Source organism: Pelobates fuscus, chromosome 6 (assembly GCF_036172605.1).
Source record: "Pelobates fuscus isolate aPelFus1 chromosome 6, aPelFus1.pri, whole genome shotgun sequence".
NCBI lineage: Eukaryota > Metazoa > Chordata > Amphibia > Anura > Pelobatidae > Pelobates > Pelobates fuscus.
Genome location: NC_086322.1, coordinates 47,407,679 through 47,431,458, shown reverse-complemented (window position 1 = coordinate 47,431,458; position 23,780 = coordinate 47,407,679). Strand labels below are relative to the sequence as shown.

Below are 23,780 nucleotides of genomic sequence, written 5' to 3'. Positions count from 1 at the left end.
CACGAACTGAAACTCCCGAATTCAACATTCGGACAAATTCGGGTGTTTAGGCGCTCTACAGTGATGCAGACCAATGGGATTGATTCCCTGGCTTTATAAGCCAGGGCCTTTCAGTAGCAAGTTGCCCTGTTGTGGTTCTTGTTAACCCAAGAGTGCGCTTTACAATATATTTGAATTTCTTATTACCGACTTTGGCTTGTTTATCGTTTCTCTGCTTTCTGTGTTCCTGTCAGGGACCAGGAACCAGACAGAGACAGAAGTAGATGCAAACACACCTTTATTAATAAATAACAAATAATAAACAAAAGCAAAGTCCAGGAATCAAGCAGGGGTCAGTCACCAGAGCGGGTAGTCAGACAAGCCAGGATCAGGAGCACGGAGAGCAGCGGAGTCAGGAACAAGGCCGGAGTCAGGAACCAGGATCAAACAGGAAACACAGGAACAAGGAGACTTCTGGGAAACAGGAAACCACGCAAGGGCAAGGAGGTTCTGGGCTTAGCTGCTTAAATAGGCAGAACTGATTAGCAGCAGGGTTGATTACTACTCACAGGTGAGTAACCGTGGCAACAAGCAGAAGCAGCTCATAGTAATTGCAGCTGCAAACTCAATCACTGAAACAGAAAGGTTTGCTGTTTAAAACAGCAAAGAAACCCTGACAGTACCTCCCCCTCAACGATTCCCCCCATCTCTGTTGGTGGGTCCGGGCTTCATGGGGAAGCGGGCGTGATAGGAACGAAGGAGGGATGGTGCATGGACATCAGAGGCTGGAACCCAGGAGCGTTCCTCTGGACCGTATCCTTTCCAGTGCACCAAGTATTGGATCTGTCCTCTGAAGACCCGTGAGTCAATGATGCTGCGTATTTCATATTCCTCATGATTGTCAATCAGAACAGGACGTGGACGTGGCACTGAGTTGGTGTAGCGATTACAAACCAACGGTTTCAAGAGGGAAACATGGAAAACATTTGAGATGCGCATGTTAGCAGGAAGATCAAGTGCGTAAGCTACAGGGTTAACCCTTCGAAGTATACGAAATGGCCCAACGTATCGGGGTGCCAGTTTTTGTGAGGGAACACGGAGGCGTAGGTTGCGGGAAGACAGCCAGACCCTCTCTCCGACCTGATAGGTAGGTGCAGGAAAGCGTCTGCGGTCGGCCTGGAGTTTGTAGTTCTGCATTGCGCGTTGCAAAGAACTCTGAACCTGCACCCAAGTGGAACGGAGTTCCCTGAGATGTCCCTCCAATGCCGGTATCTCCTGTGGCAAGAACGTATCAGGCAACATGGACGGTTGAAACCCATAGTTTGCCAGGAACGGGGATAGCCGGGAGGAGGCATTAATCGCACTATTGTGGGCAAACTCCGCCCAGGGTAGCAGATCAGACCAGTTGTTCTGGTGGTCAGAAATGTAGCAACGCAGAAACTGTTCCAGTGTTTGGTTAGCTCGTTCCGCTGCACCATTGGATTGCGGGTGGTAGGCCGAGGAGAAGGAAAGCTGAATTCCCATTTGCGTACAAAAAGCTCTCCAAAATCTGGACACGAACTGGCTACCCCTATCTGAGACTATCACTTTGGGTAACGAAAGATCTCCCGACCAAAAATTGTTGCAAGTTCCTGGGAAGTTGGTAGTTTTTTCAAGGGAATGCAATGCGACATCTTCGAGAATCGGTCAACAACCATGAGAACGACTGTATTGCCACGAGAGACCGGAAGATCTACGATAAAATCCATGGACAAGTGGGTCCAGGGTCGTTCACCATTAGGTATGGTTTGCAGGAGACCCACTGGAGGGCGTCGTGGGGTTTTGTTTTGAGCGCACACAGGACAGGCAGCTACAAAAGCGGTGACATCCGAACGGAGACTAGGCCACCAAAATTGCCGGGATACGGACCAGATTAACTGGTTTTTGCCTGGATGTCCAGCTGCTTTGGAGTCGTGGTATGTACTCAATAGTTTCGTACGGAGGTTAATAGGTACAAAACAACGGCCATTAGGTTTCTCTGGAGGAGCATTACTTTGTGCAGCCAGAATCTCCTCGCCTAGGGGTGAGGTGAGGTTAGTACGGATGGTTGCCAGTATATGGTCCGGAGGAATCACAGGAGTAGGGGTTATCTCCTCTCTAGATGGAGGGGAGAACTGTCGAGACAAGGCATCAGCCTGGATGTTTTTTGTACCGGGCAAGTAAGAAACCACATAATTGAATCTTGATAGGAAGAGAGCCCATCTAGCTTGCCGGGGGGAAAGTCGCTTAGCTTCAGAAAGATATGTTAGATTCTTGTGGTCTGTGAGTATGAGGATTGGCACTGAAGTACCCTCAAGAAGGTGCCTCCATTCTTTGAGAGCTAAAATTATGGCTAGAAGTTCTCTATCACTAATCTGGTAGTTGCATTCCGCCGGGTTCAATTTCCTCGAGAAATACCCGCACGGATGCCTGGAACTCTCTGGGTTAGGACGTTGAGACAGGAGGGCGCCCACTCCTGTCTCAGACGCATTGACCTCAAGAATGAATGGTAAGGCAGGGTTAGGGTGTGCCAGTATAGGGGCAGCAGCAAAGGCGACTTTGAGAGACTCAAGGCAGTAATGGCTTCCTGTGACCAATGCTGTGGATCAGCATCTCTCCTGGTCATGTCCGTGAGAGGTTTAACCAAGGAAGAAAAGTTGCGTATGAACTTCCGATAATAATTGGCGAAGCCCAGAAACCGTTGTATAGAGCGAAGACCCGTAGGTCGAGGCCATTTAAGTACAGCCGAAAGTTTCTCCGGATCCATAGAGAATCCAGTATCTGAGATAACATATCCCAAGAATGTAACCTGTTTGCAGTGAAACTCACATTTCTCCAATTTGCAGAACAGACTATTTTCTCTAAGTCTCTGTAGAACACGAGAAACGTCTGCGTGATGGTTCTCGAGAGATGTGGAATGGATCAGAATATCATCAAGATAAACCACCACACATTGCTGCAGCATATCTCGCAGGACGTCATTTATAAATTCTTGGAAAACCGCCGGAGCATTGCAAAGACCAAAGGGCATTACTAGGTATTCGTAATGGCCGCTCCTGGTGTTAAATGCGGTTTTCCATTCGTGGTCCTCTTTTATCCGGACGAGATTATATGCCCCTCTCAGATCAAGTTTGGTGAAGACCGTTGCTCCCTTGAGGCGGTCAAATAATTCCGTGATTAATGGAATGGGGTAGGCATTCTTAATAGTAATGCGATTGAGACCCCTATAGTCGATACAGGGTCTCAACTCGCCATCTTTTTTCTTTACAAAGAAAAAGCCGGCCCCGGCAGGAGAAGATGACTTCCGAATAAAACCCTTAGACAGTGCATCGGTAACATACTCCTCCATGGCTCGATTTTCTGCTACAGACAGTGGGTAAATCCGGCCCCGGGGAGGATTGGTACCCGGTTGGAGTTCGATACCACAGTCATACGGACGGTGTGGTGGCAGAACGCTGGCTTGACCCTTGTCAAATACATCTTGGAATTCTTGGTACTCAGCGGGTAAGGAAGAGGCAGAACATGCGCCCAAAACTTTGACCGGTTTCTGGAGACAGGACAATGTGCATTGCTGGGACCATGATAATATCTCAGCTTTGCGCCAATCAATTGTGGGGTTATGCTTCTGTAACCAAGGGTATCCCAAAACAACCTGGTAATATGGAGAGGAAATGACCTGGAATTGGGTCGTCTCATGATGTAGAGCCCCTACAGCCAGAGATATGGGCACGGTTTCCTGGGTCACGTGGGTTGGCTGTATTGGTCTGCCATCGATGGCTTCGAAGGCTAGTGGGGAGTTGCGAGACTGTAAGGGTATAGAGTGCTTTGCTGCAAATGCACAATCTATAAACAAGCCTGCGGCCCCAGAATCAAGTAACGCCCGGGTTTCAATGGATGAATCAGACCAGGAGAGGATAACAGGCACCAAGGGTTTGTGCACACATATCTCTGGGTCTGCAGAAAGACCACCCAAGATCTGCCCCTGACAGTATCTTGGGTACGGACCCTTTGCCGGACGGATCGGGCAAAACTTTAACATGTGACCGTGGTGTCCGCAGTATAGGCACAGGCCCTCCCTCCTCCTAAAGGCTCTCTCCTCGGCCGAGAGGCGTGAGAAGCCTAACCGCCTTGGCTCCACACAGACAGAGGACTCAGGACCAGGAGGCAAGGGAGGTGAGGGAGGTTCGGGTGGGCAAGAAAAGCTCGGTGTCAAATTTACAAGAGGCCTCCGCAGGCGCTCCTTGGATGAGGATCTCTCTCGGAGTCTGATGTCAATGAGGGTGACAAATGATATCAGTTCCTCGAGATCTTTAGGCAATTCTCTGGCTGCAATCTCATTTTTAAACACATCGGAGAGACCTTGTGCAAAGGCAGCCACAAGAGTCTCGTTGTTCCAGCCACCCTCTGCTGCCATGGTACGGAATTCACTGGCATACTCGACAATAGTTTTTGTGCCCTGAGAATTAGACATGAGTAGTTCGGCAGTAGGGGTGGGGCGAGCTGGAATATCAAAAACCCTATTGAAGGATGCAACAAATTCAGGGTAATTGTAAATAATAGGCTTCTCCGCCTCCCAGAGAGGTTTTGCCCAAGCTAGGGCCTTTTCAGACAGCAAAGAAATCATGAAGTGAACTTTGTCACTGTCTGTAGGAAATGCCTGGGGCAGGGTTTCAAGGTATCCTTTAACCTGATTTATAAATTCTCTGCACTGTGCTGGGTCGCCCCCAAAATGCTGAGGGAGCGGGACAGACCCAGTCATTTCTCTAGCCGCTACAGGTTTGGAGGTTACAACCGGTGCTAGAACAGGAAGTGAGGCAGAGGCGGCCGCAATCGCAGGCTGGCCGGGTACTGGATCCAGATGGGCATACTGGTCCAAATGGTGGTTCTGCTGGTCCCACTGGGTAAGCAGGTTAGGTATAGGTGTCTTGCCTGTACCATCTGTATTCATGGCCCTTGCGTAATGTCAGGGACCAGGAACCAGACAGAGACAGAAGTAGATGCAAACACACCTTTATTAATAAATAACAAATAATAAACAAAAGCAAAGTCCAGGAATCAAGCAGGGGTCAGTCACCAGAGCGGGTAGTCAGACAAGCCAGGATCAGGAGCACGGAGAGCAGCGGAGTCAGGAACAAGGCCGGAGTCAGGAACCAGGATCAAACAGGAAACACAGGAACAAGGAGACTTCTGGGAAACAGGAAACCACGCAAGGGCAAGGAGGTTCTGGGCTTAGCTGCTTAAATAGGCAGAACTGATTAGCAGCAGGGTTGATTACTACTCACAGGTGAGTAACCGTGGCAACAAGCAGAAGCAGCTCATAGTAATTGCAGCTGCAAACTCAATCACTGAAACAGAAAGGTTTGCTGTTTAAAACAGCAAAGAAACCCTGACAGTTCCTGACCTTGGCTTGTCTTACGGTTTATGCTGTCCTCTCCTACGTTTGACATTGGCTTTCTTCCTGACTATTCCTTATGTTAAATCCGGCCATTCTAAGGCCCGGTAATACGTTGTACCTCTCCTTTAGCAGATTAGGGTCTGTGTGTTTTGGGTTCTCCTACTTTAGCCGTGACACTATTACATTGTTTTTTTCTTTATTCTTTACATCTTCATTGATGTACAAGGAACAAATTGTGCAAAAATACCCACTAAATACTAGAACGTTTGAAAGAGTTTAAGCAACAATACTATCAATAAGTAAATCGTACCTGGAGGTAGATGGTGTTGCAGCACTGCAAGCAGCATTCAACTCATCAGTTCTTTTACGGGGTCGTGGGGCATGAGAAGGAGGTGCTTTCACCGGCATCTTCTTCACAGGTGGAGAAGACACTTTAGGTTCTAGACCTGCAAGTCATTGTGGATTACCAAAGATTAGCAATGGGTACTTAATGAAGATGACTAAGGGACTAATGAATAACATGTATTGTGTTATAGTCAATACTGTAATATGTTCTAAAAACAGACCAGGGGAACAGTGTGTAGCTGAAGATCTCTTCGGGTCAGCCGGGGTAAAATGGATTTTATAGTTTCTCTCCCCAGATTGGATTCATTTTCTGGCCTGCTCTTCCATAAGTAACATGTTGAATACCCCTCCACCCCCCCCACCCATGTAAACATTACTATTTAAAATACAGTGCATAATATCTTAATAACAAAATTAAATAAACAAACAAACAATAAAAGCATCCTCCCCACCTAAAAAAAAAAGAGATTTAACCCCTTAAGGACACATGACATGTGTGACATGTCATGATCCCCTTTTATCCCAGAAGTGTGGTCCTTAACCCCTTAAGGACCAAACTTCTGGAATAAAAGGGAATCATGACATGTCACACATGTCATGTGTCCTTAAGGGGTTAAGGGGTTAAAAACGAACCTTAAATTGATATTCCACATTCCTCATATAGAAGAATTGTGGGAATACTTGGCATGTGTGGCAAGCCAATCGCCATACTGACCTAATCAGGTATGTCTCCTAGAGAAGCACTGAATTCAATTATTTATATGAGAAGCATTCAAAGCATTCAAGCGATGCAAAACATTAAGATCGATTATTTAAAGTCTTCAGAAGGAACTGCTTCCAGTAGCTGATTGTCAGCCACTAGAGGAGATTCCGAAAGACAAACGTGAACATTGCGGTTTCTCACAAATGGCAATACTTACATTTGTCAGAATGCAGGGACAGGGTCATTGCAACAAAATCACTACATTAAAGGGAAACTGTCATTTCTCTAGAATTTACACCATTGAATACAACATCGAAAGGCACCTATGACTTGTGGGTATAGCAAATGACATTACAACCCAGTTCAAACAAGGAAAAGCCAAACATTGCAAATGAAGAGAAGAAACAGAAACACTGTATGTTTTCTATGGACTGCCTGTTGCAAAGAACAAAGCTTATAACAGTGACTGACACCTAGTTGCAGGAAAACAAGGTACGGATTATTTCATTTTCAATTTCACATCGCACAAATATATATGTATTATTAAATGTAGGGATAAGTTAAACATAATCTTGACAGTGATAGTTTCCCTTTAAGATGCTGCTTTGAGCTCCCTTTAAAGTGATATTCCACAGCATTTACTTTGGTATGCAATAGCATATACATTATAGAATTGCCCACTATACATGAGAAATCCACAACATTTATATATAAAAAGGTCCCAATAATGATTATCCTCGATTCCTAACCAATTATGATCCGCACGCTTTAATACCTTGGCATGACATTATTTTAGTAATAAATAGATATATACATAGATCATTTTGAATATATACATTTCACCAGCAGATCAGATTTTAGAATCCTGATGGTGATGACCTTCACACAATTATTTCCCATAATAAACACATGACACATGAAGTTCGGGACCCCTAATCACGGGCAGTGCCAGGACATACCCCAGTCTTTACAAGATTAGTGGGAGTTATACTCCTGAGCAGTAGCTGTTGCCATTTTAAAGCCAGCAGCTAAAATAGCCGACGCATTTGCAAATATGTCCCAGTGCAGTACCGTAAATTTCTCCTCTTAACCTCTACACTACCCTATCGCTAACCATTGACTCCTACACTACTTTAACAATTACACTAACCCCAAGCTAAACATAAAAACGCAATATAAAAAGATATATAATGGAGAAGCAAGTATTATAGGAAAATAAGGCCAGCTATGGTTTCTAGAGAGACGTTTATAAAGCACTTGACCCTTGATCTCATGTTGTGTGTTTGGGTTTTTTTTATAACGCCCCTCAATGGCAATCAATTCCAATAATATATGGTACATCGTTATAGATAATATAGCATATGCTACACATATAATATATATATAAAAAAATAAAATAAAAAACGTGTGAACATTTTCGGAGCTATGCTGTAACATTACATTTTCATTTTAATGCTCTTGTTACTAGGGACAGACGTTGCTGGTCAAAATATTGTTTCATTTTCATATAAACTGTGACTTTATTAGATCACTAACCCTGTGTGCAAAATATACATTTTAAATGTACCCACTATCAGAAAATAGGGAGAGGGTGCGATAAAAAGCAATTACCTGTCCTTGAAAATCAAATGGCAGCATACAAACACCAATTTAAAATGCCAATAATCTGTATTAATGGCGTTTTATCAGAACATGAACAATCGTAATGTTTGGGTGGAAGGAAGAATTATTAATACAGCATTTAGTAGATCCCTTTCGGAGATTATTTTTAATGTTTAAAACTAATCATAATATGGTCAAAAAGCTTTTTTTTATGTCTTAAATGACCAAATGGCACCTATTTGCTCAGAGCAATAAAATGCAGAATGTTGAGGGAATCAATCGATAGCGGGAAATAGAGAGGCAGGGCTCTTGGCTTCCAGATAGGCCACTGAATGCTGACTTTATTGATTTTAGTCAGTTCAGCTGGCCTGGTAATTAAAATGTAAATTTGAGAAAGAGATTATGTCCTGACAGAAATGGTGGGATTAGAACAGGAGATAAAAGCCCCTCCGTGAAAATTCACTGAAAGAGTATAAAAGGAGAAATGTGTATACACGTCTTAACAGCTGTGTGGGTTTATGGGAAATCTAAAACAGGATAAATAAAAAATAATATTACGCACACGCAGGAGTTTTTTTTTTTTTGTTTTTTTTTTTAAAGAGTATTGAATTTGAAAAGAAAGATTTTTTTTTTTTGCAATCTACTTATATTCATTTTATTTTTATACTTTCAAAATGTATTCTAAAATAATATTTATCATCATTTCCGTTAACAGAAAAAAAAAAGTTCTAAAACAAATAAATGGGGGAGGCGCGGAAGTTCTAGTTAAGCCAGTCACAAGCAGCATACTGAGTGAGGGGGAGGGAAGAACCAATAAGCAGGTTGAGTGTATGGATATTAAGAGCCCAAATCCCACCCTGGCACTTTAGAGGTTGTATACTACATCTTCTATTATGCTCTTACAGCCAGAAGGTATCTCACACTCCTTGTGACAACGTTTCTGCAAACTACTGCAAGAGCTTTCTAAAACATTCATCAAAGATTATAATATATGGAAAAACAAATAAATGGGGAGTCTGAGAGATGAATATCACCGTCTATTTCATTAATGTTTTGCCTTGATTGTGCTTGTATCTTTTGATTGAACCTAACTAATTTTGTATGTCTATAGCTCTAAGTACAGAAATGATATTTAATGAATTTAGTCAGTTAGTCAATTCGTTTCAGATGGGAAAATAGAATGCCACGATCTCCATTGTCATCTTTCATTGGTTTTAGTAAACTGGTAAGTCCCTAATTTCAGGAAAACACACAAAAAAAGTGTGAATTCAGAGCAAATTCAATGTGAATTTTAAACTTTGAAGATATAACAGCAGGAATGGAAAACGATCCCAAGGAATAGTTTTCAGGTCTGCTATTTCTGAACTTAAATGTTAAACTCACTTTGAATTGCCAGCATTTCACACCGTGGTGAATAAACCTGACATTTTAGCCAACTAATGCAGTAATGTACTCGGATTGGGAGAGCAACGTTTGATGTCAAAACCGGTCTGAGAGTTCAGATTAGGACTTGCAAAGCGACAAAATAAGACTTGTTTTCGGATAAGCAAAGGCCACTCCGTGTACGTGGGGACTAACTGACAACTGGAACTGGAAGCAATAACCACTGGCAAGCCAACACAGTAACAAACGTATTCCAAACACGAAAGCTCTAAACGTGCTATTTAGGACCCGGCCCCTTCTGTCAGCAAAGCAAAAGGTGAGTTTACCTTTTTTTTCCCAGTGCCGAGCGGGTCTCATCATGGCTGGCCCCACCCCGACTCCTTGGCAGAGATCAAAACTTGATGGTCTCAGCCAGCCCAATGCTTTGCCTTAGGAAAATATTGAGAGGCTATTGCGTATGCACAGCAAAAACTCACACTGCACCAATCAGCACCTCCTTATAGAGATGCATTGACTCAATTGATCTCTATGGGGAATGTTCAGCACCTCCATGCAGAGCATGGAGACAGTGAACTTCAATGCTGCACATTGTGCTTCACAAACCAAGGAAGCACCTCTGGTGGCTGTCTGAGTGACTACATTGCTGCCTAGGGACAACTCCAGTGGCAAACATTGCATTTTCTCTGATAAGACAGTGTTTAGATTAAAAGGCCTGCAGGGACAGGCTGTAGACTCTAGAACAACTATATCAAGCTCCAGTTGTTCTGGTGACTATAGTGTCCCTTTAAGGGACAACAGTATAAGTGACAAAAAATAGTTTTATACTATGCATTTCTACTTTATTGGGGGCTATGAAAATTCTAAATATGTTGAAACGTCAAGAAAAACTAAAGTTCCACAGGATCCTGGAAAAGAAAATCTTGCAAGAACCATTTTGATAGGAAACAAAGACCATGCATATTCCATTTTCGGTGAAATTGATCTAGTGTGAAAAATAATGGAACACTTCTGCCAATTTCTTTAAATCAAGTTTCCTATTTTGCCTTGATAAATGGGACCTGTACAGTTTTTTTTTGTTTGTAAGTCCCAAATGGCAGATGTATCCTAGTATCGCAGATCTTACAATCCCGGTGATACGGACTATGTGTTAATGGAGGGACATACTATAGAGAATTAACCCATACAATTTCCTTATAGTAGCAAATTGAGCTGGATGACTGTTCGATGGTCTGCAACTCCCATCATCCAGCAAACGTTCTCACACACACTGATCGGTGCTAGAAATAGTCACGATTATTGTATGGTATGTGCTATGGCAGTGATGGATTTATGAGCCTATTAGAGTCCAGTCTGAGTAAACAACATTTTTAATCAGTGCCACAAAAACAATAAAAAATAAACGGCGTATCCAAAATGCAATTACTTGTTTGTTTTAATCTTGTTTTACTCTAGTCTAATTACACAGAGGAAATAATCACTTTCCAAGTTCTTTGTATCACCAAAAAAAAAAAAAAAAAGGAAAATTACCAATCACCAGAGACAACCTAATGAATGGTTCATTCAGCTTAACTCTGCTGGCCAATGGTGTACTGACGCGTAACTCAAGGATTCATTTGTTTAGTTTAATGCAATGCAGGGAAATAAATGGGGTTTCTCACCGTCAAGTTCAAAGGTCAGAGCTTACACCAGTTCCAGACAGGGAGCCAACATGTAGGCCCTCAAGTACCTAGATCACTGTATATACGGCGGAGTGGGTTTCTCGATAATTTACATTGAAAATTTCCGACATTACAAGCACCTATTTTTTTTTTTAAATATCAGGGATATTTATTAAACATATCATTAAAAACCCTAGGAGTGGCAGTTTCCTTTAAACCGGGGCACATTCAGAACTTCTCTGACAGGGGTAAATCATTTGATGGAATAGTATATTAAGATTAACTCTCCCCACTCTCCCTACCCTCCCTTACCCAGTATTCTGTTTTGCCTTTTAGGTTTTTTTGCCACTAATGTATTAATTTATGTATTGGGCACAGAAAGCAATGATTGGGTATGCTAGATCAAATGGTAAGCATTTATTAAAAAAAAAACATGTGTGCTTAATAAAAGGGCTAGTCTAGTGTGTCCACTTCACATATACACTAATCTGTATCATTGAGCACTGAGAGAGGGATTAAGGGACGTACACTTCATCTATAGACAACACTTTCCTGGTGATCCTTCGAAGTTCTTGATCATTCATTGCTGTAGTATATACTTAGGGCCTTCAAAGTGAGGGATAACCATATATTTATCATTTTGGTTTATTTGTTGTTTTTCAGTTCATCATTTACTCGGATCTAGAAATCTATCAGGACAAATTAAATCTAAAAGAGTCTCATCTAGGATTAAGACTGTATTTGGTTCTTTTAACAAAGAGTATTTGGGGAAAATGAACCAAACCTACCGCTTGATCACTATAGCAAAGATCTTCCTGACATCCCTACACATCAAATGCTTTTGGAGGTCAGCAACTAGAAGTCTCTTCTGTAAAAAGATTACAATCATCTCCCTGTAAAACATTTCATCTGCAGACCTGGGATTTCTGAAGTCAAGTCAGAAGAAGAAGCTGGTTTACAGTGTACATAAACCAAACAAGAATGATGATTTGCTTTAATATTCTGGTGCACAAAGAGCAACACTTTCCCTACTGTATTTTATCTTGAAATCTGTTTAATCCACTCATCTGATTTAATCTCTTTAGTGTTATGAACACTAGCACAGCTTGGATTTTTAGAGAACCATAAGACCATACACTCCAAAATGTATAAGAGGCAGTTTGTGTACTGGATGAGAGATGGTACCAGGCCTCTAAAACAGAAGAAGACCTCTATATACCTTGCTACATACACACTACAGATAAATGCTATCAAGAATACATAATACATCGTCTTCATCTTTCATATATAGAATAAATTGCCGGGTAAAACCAAATGTAATTTTCCTCCCCCCAAAAAAGAAGTCTGTAATATTTGCACATCATCTCATTTTGTAATCTTTCTAAAAGGTATATCTAAAATGTTTATTTTTATGAAACACTGTACTCAGATTGACAGTGTTGAAATTCCAACCCAGTTAAGAGAAATACTGACATCAAGTAGAGATTACTTTGTCTCAGAATTTTTCCTAAGCGTGACAAAGCTTGACACTAGGTGGAGGGATTGTCATTTTACCCAGCCATTACCAGTGATGTCTTTAGGGAAATTATATCTTTCTACAGAGTATCCCTTTGTCTCGAAGAATTCTCCATGGACCTCAATGCTGTAGTCTTGCACATGCGCAAGAGTACAGTGCTGATGTCAGTACCCTATAAATCCCTTTGCAAGAGAGATTTATGGAATATGCAATTCCACCAACTAGGGTTAAAGCTGCATTAAAGTCACTGTGGCGGGACCTGTTAGGGAATTGCTGTGTGTATTCTCCGTGTCTTTCCCGTATTGAAATGTATTCCTGTGTTCTACCTACTCCATGTTCGGAAGAGCCCTGACAAACGGGTTCTGTTCACCTTCCAACGGGTACCACCCCGATAACCCATTTAGAATGTGCATTTAGAATGTTCACACCTCGTTGACAAGATGTGAAAACCACAAACTGCAAGGAAAGCCTCTGCGCATGCCGACATTGGGTGGCGACCTGTTTGTTAGAGGAAAGCCATCCAGGGGCTGACGAACGGGTTCTGTTCGCCTTCCCAATGGGGACCACCTCGATAACCCATTTAGAATGTGTATTTAGAATGTTCACACCTCGTTGACAAGGTTTAAAAACCACAAACCGAAAGGAAAGCCTCTGGGCATGCCGACACTGGGTGGCGACCTGTTTGTTAGAGGAATGCCATCCAGGGGGAGCATTTGCGGACTGCGTCCCACCTCGTTCGGCACCTGAACGAGGACCCCCCAAGAGCCCCTTGGAATGTTCGCAACAATCAATTGGAACGTTGGCAACTTGCTACATAAGAGTGAAACCGCAAGAGAAGTAACTAATGGGCGCTTCTCTGGGTGTCCGCCGGCCAGGGGGAGCATTCGTGTCTGTTTTCACCCAGGAACCCTGCTAATGGAGAAAGTTTGTGACGGGTATCGTTCTGGGGGTCCCTGCGATTGTGGGGACACTCTTAGGGGACAATGGTGGTTTGGCAGGCTTTCGATGGCTGGGAGCCCAGGAGGTGGGAATCTTAACCGCGCTGGGACTCCCAGGTACAGAGGGTCCTGAGAAGAAGACCCTTCTGCCACTGGAAGTGTGAAATCCTGTATTTGGGTGGCAGGAATTGGGGACAAAGGAACCGGAGTTCCAGTCCCACACACAGGCCCCTGTGAGGGGGAGAACCCTGAGAGGTGACTCTGGGTGGCATAAAAAGGGACAAAGGGACTGGGGTTCCGGTTTCGTTATACGACCCCCGGGAGGGGGAGGACATTGTCTGTATGAGTAATCCACCCCTTGCATGGGGAAAGTATAAAGCCAAGTGTGGCCAATAAAGTTGTTGTTGTACCCCTGTAACTGTGTGTCGTCCAGTTGTTGGGGATGATGAGTCACACAATAAAATAAACTAGGAAAGTGCAAAACATTGCAACTACACTAGACATCAATTCCTTCAAAAAACAAAACACCACATAGTATAACAATTTTGTTCAGTTTGTATTTCTGCAAAGTGATTAGTTATACCCCACACAGGGCAACAGGAACAGGCCACTCTACACCATGCATCATAAACTGCATACCACCCCCCATGTAGCTTAACCCACGATTCCATCCATTCAAAGAATTCAGGAAGTTCCAGACCATCAATGTCTGTAGAGCCAGCATTTGAGATCCCTGCTCTATACCATAAGCTTTGTAATCATGTAGATTTGTTATGGTGCCTAGAATGACCCTGGCCAGTTCAATGGGCAAGCAGCCACCTCTTCTTTAGAAACCTCATGCCTGGGCTTATAAACTACATTATATAGCTTGGTGATCAGTGCAGACAATATATATGCATACAGAGAAACATCACTAAGTGTAATAACAGTGTATGTAAATAATTCTGTAATTTACCCAGATTACCTGCTCCACTTCATCCAGCAATATTTACAATATGGCCATTCAAACTGAAATATTAAAGACACTCGACATAATCCTGAGTACCTGTCACTTACAAAATCACCAAACATGGCAAGTAACATAATTGAACAATCTGACTTTAAACCCAGAGCCACACATATATTTTTTCCTATTTCATCAAAATTAATTGTGTGTTAACCTTAAAAAGCAATACGCTGTGCCTAAAATACTTATATGGCATTTAAAGTTGAGACACAATTCTGTTCAAAGTTGATTTGATAGATAGATAGACTACGTTTCCCATGATGCACAGCTAACCCAAAGGGAAATGTAGTTTGCAAACATCTGCAGGGCTAAGCTTAGCCACTGCAGACATACGGGATGTAATTGTATAGTACTAAGAGGTGTCATATCACTCTGTATTAATGGAATTTAATTAAACAGATTTACTGTAATTCCTCCTCACCAAAAACCACATTTACTACAAAGGCATGAGAAGCTGTATATTTTTCTTACACCGAAATAAATATTGTTTTCTAAATATTCCTCTAAAGCTCATATAACAGTGCTCAGCTTTAAACTACAGAGCTACAGGACAATGAAATAAGCCAGCGTTCTTGTGCTCTCGCCTTCTACAAAGTATGTTTATCTAGGGCCAATCGCAGCGTCCCTATCTCTGTAATGACTTCCTCACAGCAGTCAGAGAGATTACCCACACCACTGATCACTTTATTACTTCATAATGGCTGTTTATTTACTTTACTGCCGCGGTAACATGCACGGATAAAGCTTTTTCACAGCTGGGCAAACTCACCGTACTCCTTGCGAAGATGGTCCGGAATATTAGGTTCGTAACCTTCTTTCTCAGGAACCTCTTCAAATTCATCGTCATCATCACTGGCACTCACCTGCACAAAAAAATATATATATATAATACGTCAACGGTTGTACAAAAATAACTAAATAGAGAATTAACACAACACAAGGTTTTCAAATTCTAATTGGCTTTCAGATTACCGTTAACTCTAAAACACAGCTAGTTGCACTCACTGTTAAATCCCTAACTCCTGGTTCCCTGATAAACACGCAAATGCACGCTAGACCAAAGGGGGGGGAATTAAAAATTAATTACAGCTGGTGCACAGCAACAACAAAAAAATAAACAAACAAAACTCAAGGGGAGCTGGAGCTGGCCAACAGTCTGACACAAAGTGACTGTGAAAAAGGCCACAGGTACCACTTAACGATATTGCCAATATGGAAGTAACAAAAAAAAAAAAATTACAATTGCTGTTGTTTTATCAATGTTCCTCAGTTTTCATTTACATCCCCATAAATACAGCTCTTATAATGCCCCCCATAGGGTTTCAAACAGGTCGCTTTTGGGGAATTGTTTGGGTTAGTGACCACAAACAAAAGTTCATTGTGTACGTCTCCTTCTACATATCAACAATCCCAAACTGGAGAGAAAAGAATAAAAAGGAGAGAAAAATAAGCCTTCAATAATGAAGACATTTGGAAGTATTAATTCCATTGCTGTCTGAAAGTATTAATTCCATTACTGTGGACATTGCTTAACTTACTGAGAGACCGGAAACAAGTATCTGAGAATGAGTACACACTCACTGCAAACAGGACTACACGGAAATTTTAAAAGGATCCAAAATGAACGAATATCTGTCAAGCCCAGGGTTTAACACTTACATTAGATATTTGGTAGGAATACAGACCATCTACATATGTCAGCCACAGCTCGTGTTTTTTAACATTGTGAAAAGTCATACAGCCATAGTGCAGAGATTAATAGTTTTTTTTTTTTTTCAATTTTAAAAATCTACTATGCTTGCAATATTACAATAAAAGTAAATTAATCTCTACGGTATTAATTTTACTGGATTTCCAAGAAATCACTTTTATAAATGTCACTCCTAACCGTAGAACATTTGCACTGTTCTTGTGTTAATTTCACAGTTAAATTGAAAACTGGACAATTAGATCTCACATGTATGGAATGTGCGGGTTGGTTTAAACTCGGCGCCATTAATTACTAGCAGATATTCACTGTTCTATGTTTTGATAATTTTTTTGTTTCTCACCTATGCTGATAAATAAAACATACTTTGTCTCCCGTCACTTTTACGGCAAAGGAGAGAGATACAGCTCCGCTAATGCCAACATTCATTCATCACAGAGTTTGTTCAGTGTATATCCACTCTGGCTTCAAAAAGGACTCACTTTTTGGATTCCGCTCAGAAATGGACTACATATGAATGGTGGGAAATTAAAGATTTATTTTAAACCCTGGGATAAGGCGTTTGAAGGTAATTATAGTAATGTATGTATAACAAACTCATAACACTAATATCAGGGTATTTTTTTTTTTTTTTTTTGATAAATGTAAAAATATACAGCGTTAGTCACTAAAATGAAAAATCTAAGTGAATTCAAAGAGAATTTTTAATTTATGGCCAGAGTAGCCAAACTGAAAGCATAGCTGACTTTTCCAACTTCGGCTATTTTGATCTTAGATTTGAAATTTAATTTGAATTTACCTTGGATTGTCACTTTGGCGAATAACCCAGATACTCTCATATGCAGAAATTAGGAAGGGGGGGGGGGGGGGAGGGATGGGGAAATCGGGGAACATACCACCACCACCACGAAAATCACAATCTTCATTGTAAAAAAAAGAAAGAAAGAAAGCTTCAATGATGCTGCACCCACAAGGCATACAGCACCATTTATAATAGCGTGGTTTATTCCAGTGTGGGGTATGACAGCATACCGTGTGATGAAATCTTGTATTATAGGGGTATACCAATGTACACGATCTCTCGTGGTTATTTAACCGCGTTATACTGTAAGGATGTAAAAAAAAAAAATGTGCACAACAACTTGACGCAGAGACGCCTAACCCAAGAACCCACATATTACCCAAACGGTAACATTTTAAACAACTCAGTATTTAAACTGCATTCTTGAAAGAGAACACATTTAGAACGAAAACCCCTTTTTTACCCTCCAAGTTAATTTATTTTGTTTCCTTATCGGAATTAAAAATAAATAAATAAATAAGTAGTGCACTTCTGTGCTGATATTATCAAATATAACTTTAAAAAAAAAGATCAGCATTTATAAGGAACATTTTTTTCTATGTCCTTCTCTTTCATAAATGAAGCAAAATATCATATATCCCTTACCCTTCTAAAGTGTAATCAGATGCAAATTCATTTTGTTTAGGTACAACGCATGACTGGTGCATTTAGAGTCGAAGGGACCCATCAATCACTGAAAACTGTAATTTTTGTTATCAGTCTAACACTAATCAAAAGGGAAACCCTGCCACTACCGATGACCTGTGAAACGTCCCAATTATACTCTTCGAAATGACAGGAGCACTTAACTTCCTCAGTGAGTAAATGACGACAATCAATCAACTTTGAATAACAATGAGCTATGGAGCTGAAAATTATTTTTTGTACGGAATCACCCCAGGAATTTATGAAAGGTGAAAAACAACCCAAGGTTTTAGGGGCATTACGGCTCTCACCGACAGCAGTGCATATCAAACACTAAACAGAATTTATGGGTTTTAATTTCCTAAAAAGGTAGATGTGAGTTTGGCGCTACAATGCATAACATATAGTGCCAGGTTTTAAATATGGGGGCCGTTTTAATAAAATATTATACTTATTGTTAACACCTGTGAGTTTCACAGAGAATTTTAATCTTTAGCAAATATATATAACACCTTGGGGGTCTGACCTTTAGGTTCATAGTCTGGTTAGCCTAGATTTCTAGACCTCCGCATTCAATTATCTATCATTACGCATCTTGCTTTCAAATCTTTGAATGCTGGCTATGATAAAGTATTTTTGTGCACGACTGCTTCACCCGTAACATTGAACTGTGGAATAGGCACTAAAGCGTTAAGGCAATATCTGCAGAATCAGGACATGTATGCACATGTATGTAACCAAGTTGTAAAAGTTGATAATTCATATCTATGTATGTACAGAGAAAGTCCATATGTATATTGGACGGGAACTCGCGACAATTCCGGCACCAGAAATATATACACCTGCAAAAGTCCATGCAAATTGGGTGGGAGGGGGGAAGCTTGGCATTTCCCATCAGTAGTTGCAAGCTTGACAGGTTGTTTTTGGTTTTATTTTTGAAGATATGCTCTCATGTTCCACATGTGCAAGAAGATCATAAAAGAGAACCATGACTGCAAATGATATCCCAATATTCCATGGACTCTTCATTTTCGTGGAGTACAAAGGGTCCTGGCATGCTGGGTTCCCCCCTCTCTTATACCCTCCACATTCATTAACCCTAGAGGTTCATTATCAGGTCCTTAAAGACCTAATGCCAGCATGAAATACCCTGCTTATGTTGAATTTGGAGTTCCATACAGCAATGCATTTGTTAAAAGGACCACTAAAAGGCCCTCAGACCCCCTTATCTTGGCAGTGGTCCTTTAGTTTTAACCCTGCAATGTAAAACGCTGTCGTTAAGTAGATGCGGCAATGTTTCTATCGCAGGGCTAAACACACCTCTAGTGGTTGTTTTCCTGACCAAGTCAAACTCTGTTCTTACCCATCTGCTCATAGAGAGTGTGTATGATTAGAGGAGAGTGGCACATGCACTTTTTATTTATCCTCTATGAGGAGCTCAGGATTGGACAGGAAGCCAGCGATGCCTGCTAGATGATGTTGGACGAGGAGGAGGAGCAAGCGGCTGCACAGAGTGAGCCTCTGCTCTGGATATAAAGAAAAGACAAAAACTTTTTTCTTTTTCTTAAACTAAATTTAGGGGGAGCCCCTGAATCTAAACAGTGAGGAGACACTATATATGTTAGGAATACATGTTTGTTACATTCTTAATGTTTCTTTAAATGAGGGTGGCCATCCATTGTGGGAGTCTGCAGTATTAAAGAGAATTTTATATTCATATAGAACACATTCCAAAAATAGTTCAGCCAAACACCTTTGTATCATGACAGCCCATCATAAAGGGATTGAAGGAACTTTGTCATCTTCAAAACACCTCGAGTCGGCCTCAGGTAAATACACCATGATCTATACAGTGTGCTGGCAACATTGTCAGCATATGTATAAAAAAATAAAAATAAAAGATATTTTTTACTTTAGGGCGTTCAAGGCTCCTGCAAGATGCCCAGCAAAGTGATAAAAGTACACGTGCATGCAGTTGCACACCTCTAGGTGTAATTGTGTCCAACCTGGGAGTGCTAGGGACAGATTAGCACAGTGCTAGGTGCATTACAAGTGTCGCTGAAATGGTTAGTTGGTTATTATTTATCATTATTATTTATAAAGCGCCAGCAAATTCTGTAGCACTGTACAATGGTTACGGGCTAAAGAACGTCCTGTTTTTTTTGTCAAACCACTCCAAAATGGTTTGGCAATAAAAACTAGAGCCCATCACCCAGACTCTTTCCATCATAAATACAACAACAACGAGCTGTTGTCTCCTGGTGTCCTTAAAGGCAGTCACTTGCAATTGTATAATGTGTTAATGAACTCTCTTCTTATCCTCATTCTTTAAATAATGTATTTTGGTTTATTTATTTTTTTTAAATCATCATCGTGCCATAAGAATTAACGATGCTTTCAAGCGCTGATGTCATACGCATTCAAATATGTAGCATCAACGCAGTGATTTAAATACGTACAGGGAATAAGTATGGGGAAATGTGCAGGGAATAGACATATAATTTAGTCTGATATTAAACTTATAGAGGATAAACATCACAATAAAATACTAAGTGATTAACATTTATAAAAGCCATGATAAAATAATACGGTCTAAATTTGCAAGCATCCTGCAAGTATAATTTTCCTAAAATGACATTATTATGGAATAAAGATATGTTGTATATCCTGTTATTAGCAACGAAGTATGGTTAATAATGCTGATTGGATTAATTTTAGTGCATATGATTGTCTTGGAGACACATTACAAACTATAAATAACACTGTTTGAGAACTGATTCCGGACCATGTTAAGAGGGTTTAAAAATGACTATGGAATTCCAATTAAGCAAGCTATATCGTGCAATAAAAGACATTAAAACATACTGTGTAATCAGTTCCTTGAGCTGAATTAAGTGATCTTAACTAATTATTTTTTTGGAGAAAATGAAAGGAAGGCTGCTAGTAGTGACATGTCAGGAAATAAACTAACCCACTAATACATGATCTGAAACTACTACCAGGGCTGTTAAATACATTTTGCAATTAATTCTCTGTGCAATCTCAATTACCTTTCCACCTTGGATAGAAAGGGAAAAATATATCTGTTTGCATTCCAATCCCTTCGGTTGAAATAAAACATGAAGGGTGTGTGGATGGATCCATGAGACAACTGCTCTCTAAACTTCATTTGTCTTTCAAGCCAGCTTGATGGGTGTGCATTTAAAAACCCATTCTGTCTTATAAACTAAAAATTAAATGTACTCAGCTGTGATGGTCGCCATTGCATCTGCTATTTATATGCTAATGCCCTCGACTGGAAGGCCCTGCACAAATTATTCTGCCATACCAATATCTTATGTGCATCTACTCAGCCAAAGCCTCTTCCCCCTTAAAGAGACGAGAGGGTTCAACCAAAGTGCTCAAAATATCCTCACCGTGAAAGAGGGGGAAAAAAAAAAAAGAATATATTCTGTCCTGAAACATCTGATCATGCAGCACTGATGTGTTAATTTGACTTCTGGGGTAAAAAAATATATACATATTTTTTTACACAAAAAAAAAAAATGTGGTTTGCTATCTCCAAAAGGGTGCGTTTGCGTGCAGAGCAGTAAAATTATGCAACTCTACGAAGATGTACATTAACAGAAGAAGAAATAAAAATATAGATTTATCCAGTCTAAAGAGTTAATATGAGCAAAGAGAGATATAGTAATCTAGCATTTAAAATAAAATAAAAATAACAGGGTATATCATTTTGGAAATGACCAATGCAAATCATGGAAAACCTCAGCTTTTTCTTATAGACTCCACCTGTCCCTCCCATCCTCTGTTCCTTCCTCTCTTAACATCTACACATACTACGAACAAATAGCTTCATTCATGAAAACCATGAATAATGCTAACTGTAGTGGAGTTTGATGGGGCGATTTATTGAATGTTGGGGGAACAAAAAGAAAACAAACTATGAATTAAATAAATTATGACCAGCCTCTAAAAAGCCTAATTCCTGAATGAAGCTACCTGAATCAGGGTATCATAATTTAGACACAGTGCAGAAAGACCAGAACAATTGTCACCTCTGGCTTAAAATGTATGTACGTAGATACCATTTGTAGATTAAAATAACAAATGATCCCCTACGGCACTGTCACAAAACGCAAGGGATTTGCCTAATCCTTGTCCTAACATTAACAGCATGATTAAGAAGCAGAATTATTATTATTTTTAAAGATAATTGTAGACTGCTTACAAGAGTGTTTTGGAATGCAAGCTTTCCTCCCAACAAGCATTTATATCCATATTTAAAACGATTCCTATTGCAAACAGAAACAATATATCCGAGCCCGTAATGTAAACAAAGATGTGAAATTTCTTTTTCAATCATTATTAGATCGGAGAAAATGCGTTGCATGATATCCGACAGAATATGAGCAGTTAAAAAGGCAAGACTGGAAATGATTTTCATTATACACTCCGAGTTCCTGAATGGAAAGCATACGGTTTGTTTTGCACTGAATTGTCATTGTTTACAGAGCGATTAATTTCATGGCCAATTTCACCAAATTTGATATGGCACCCAACAGCTTTTATCTGTACCAGAAAAAAAAAAAATAGACAAACCCACCGGCCTATCAGATGGTGAGATGCTAATTCTCTCCAGGGATGAATTAATTGTTTCTCTTGCAGACTGCCTAATTGTGTGTTAATTTATGAAATTGAAAACACTCAACTATCATGTCGAGTGGAGTTTTCAATTTTCACAAATGCAAATAGTGTCAACACGATCATGGACAAAGCAAAAAATTATTCTAGATCTGTTCAGTACCAGAGGGCTAACACATAAATAAGGAAAGTGGATTTGTCGCCGGATTTTTGTTGTTGTGGTTTTTCCATGGTACTTTATCATGGTACTTTAACGGAGTTCCTGATTCATGTTTGATGTTCAGGATTTCTCCATGGGAATTTGCACGTATTTTTGTAATGGAACTCTCAAAAAGAAAAATCTTTGGACAATTCAAATCACAAAATCAATGCAGGAAATTATATATAAAACTATCCATGCACAAAAAAAACAAATTTGAACCTCAGAATGTCTTTGGCCATTTTCTTGTCTTTTTTGCAGTTCACTATTTTTAACACTCCCAGGGGTTTCTCAATAAAGAGGGAGTTGTCAGAATTTAAAGTGAATCTGAAAGTACCTGAGCTGTTTCCAATTTGACTATTTTGACCATAAATTTCAAATTCGCTTTGAATTCCCGATAATTTTTACTTTAGCAATTTCACTGCACAGAGCAACAAATAAATCAGCTCAACTCAGGAAACCCAGAATTCTGATTGGCTGTTACTGATACAGGATGCTGGCAGGTTTTATTTTTATAAAAGGACATAAAAGAACATAGTTTTCAGCCTGACTGGGCAAGTAAATCAAATTGCTCAGTTATCTTATGTGCCATACAGTACACCATTCACAATACATTCTCTTTCACGCAGAATGGAGGGACAACAGAAAACTACGTTTTAGAGGAAGGAACATTTTAATTTATACATTTGCTCGTACAATATATAGGTGACATTTTAGTATTTCCCTGAATATAATCTCTTTATAAAATTATGTACAGGTTTTTGCTGGAACAATCCCATAACGTCTTGGAGGAATGAATGTAAAGTTCATCCCACAAAAGTTGCAGGACCCACAGTATACACACACTGATTATTGGAGTAGAGAATGCTCACTGCATATTTAAAGAGGCTAGCGGGGCTATTTACAAGAGGGCCAATTGTCGAGAATTGAAAGAGAATTTCAAAAATAGGGTAAAGAACAGTCGATCTGAAAACAAAACTGAATTGGAACGTTTTTCAAGCCAGCCATTTTGGCTTTAATTTCAATTTCCAGATAATTCACATTGTAGGGCAGGCATAGGCAACCTTCAGCACTCCAGATGTCTTGGACTACACCTCCCATGATGCTATACCAGCATTATGGGTGTAAGAGCATTATGGGGGATGTAGTCCACAACATCTGGAGTGCCGAAGGTTGCCTATCCCTGTTGTAGTGAATAAC

At 40.4% G+C, this 23,780-nt stretch overlaps 1 protein-coding gene across 1 annotated transcript in view; it reads right to left on the bottom strand.

Annotated features, from left to right (window-relative positions):
- The window catches only part of UVSSA (UV stimulated scaffold protein A), a 63,545-nt gene that overhangs the window by 18,188 nt on the left and 21,577 nt on the right, over positions 1–23,780 (bottom strand). The window contains exons 8-9 of the mRNA XM_063459837.1: positions 15,313–15,406; positions 5,703–5,838 (exon numbers count right to left, since the gene is read on the bottom strand). Coding sequence (XP_063315907.1) covers positions 5,703–5,838; positions 15,313–15,406 — 230 coding nt within the window. The remainder of the gene's footprint in view (positions 1–5,702; positions 5,839–15,312; positions 15,407–23,780) is intronic.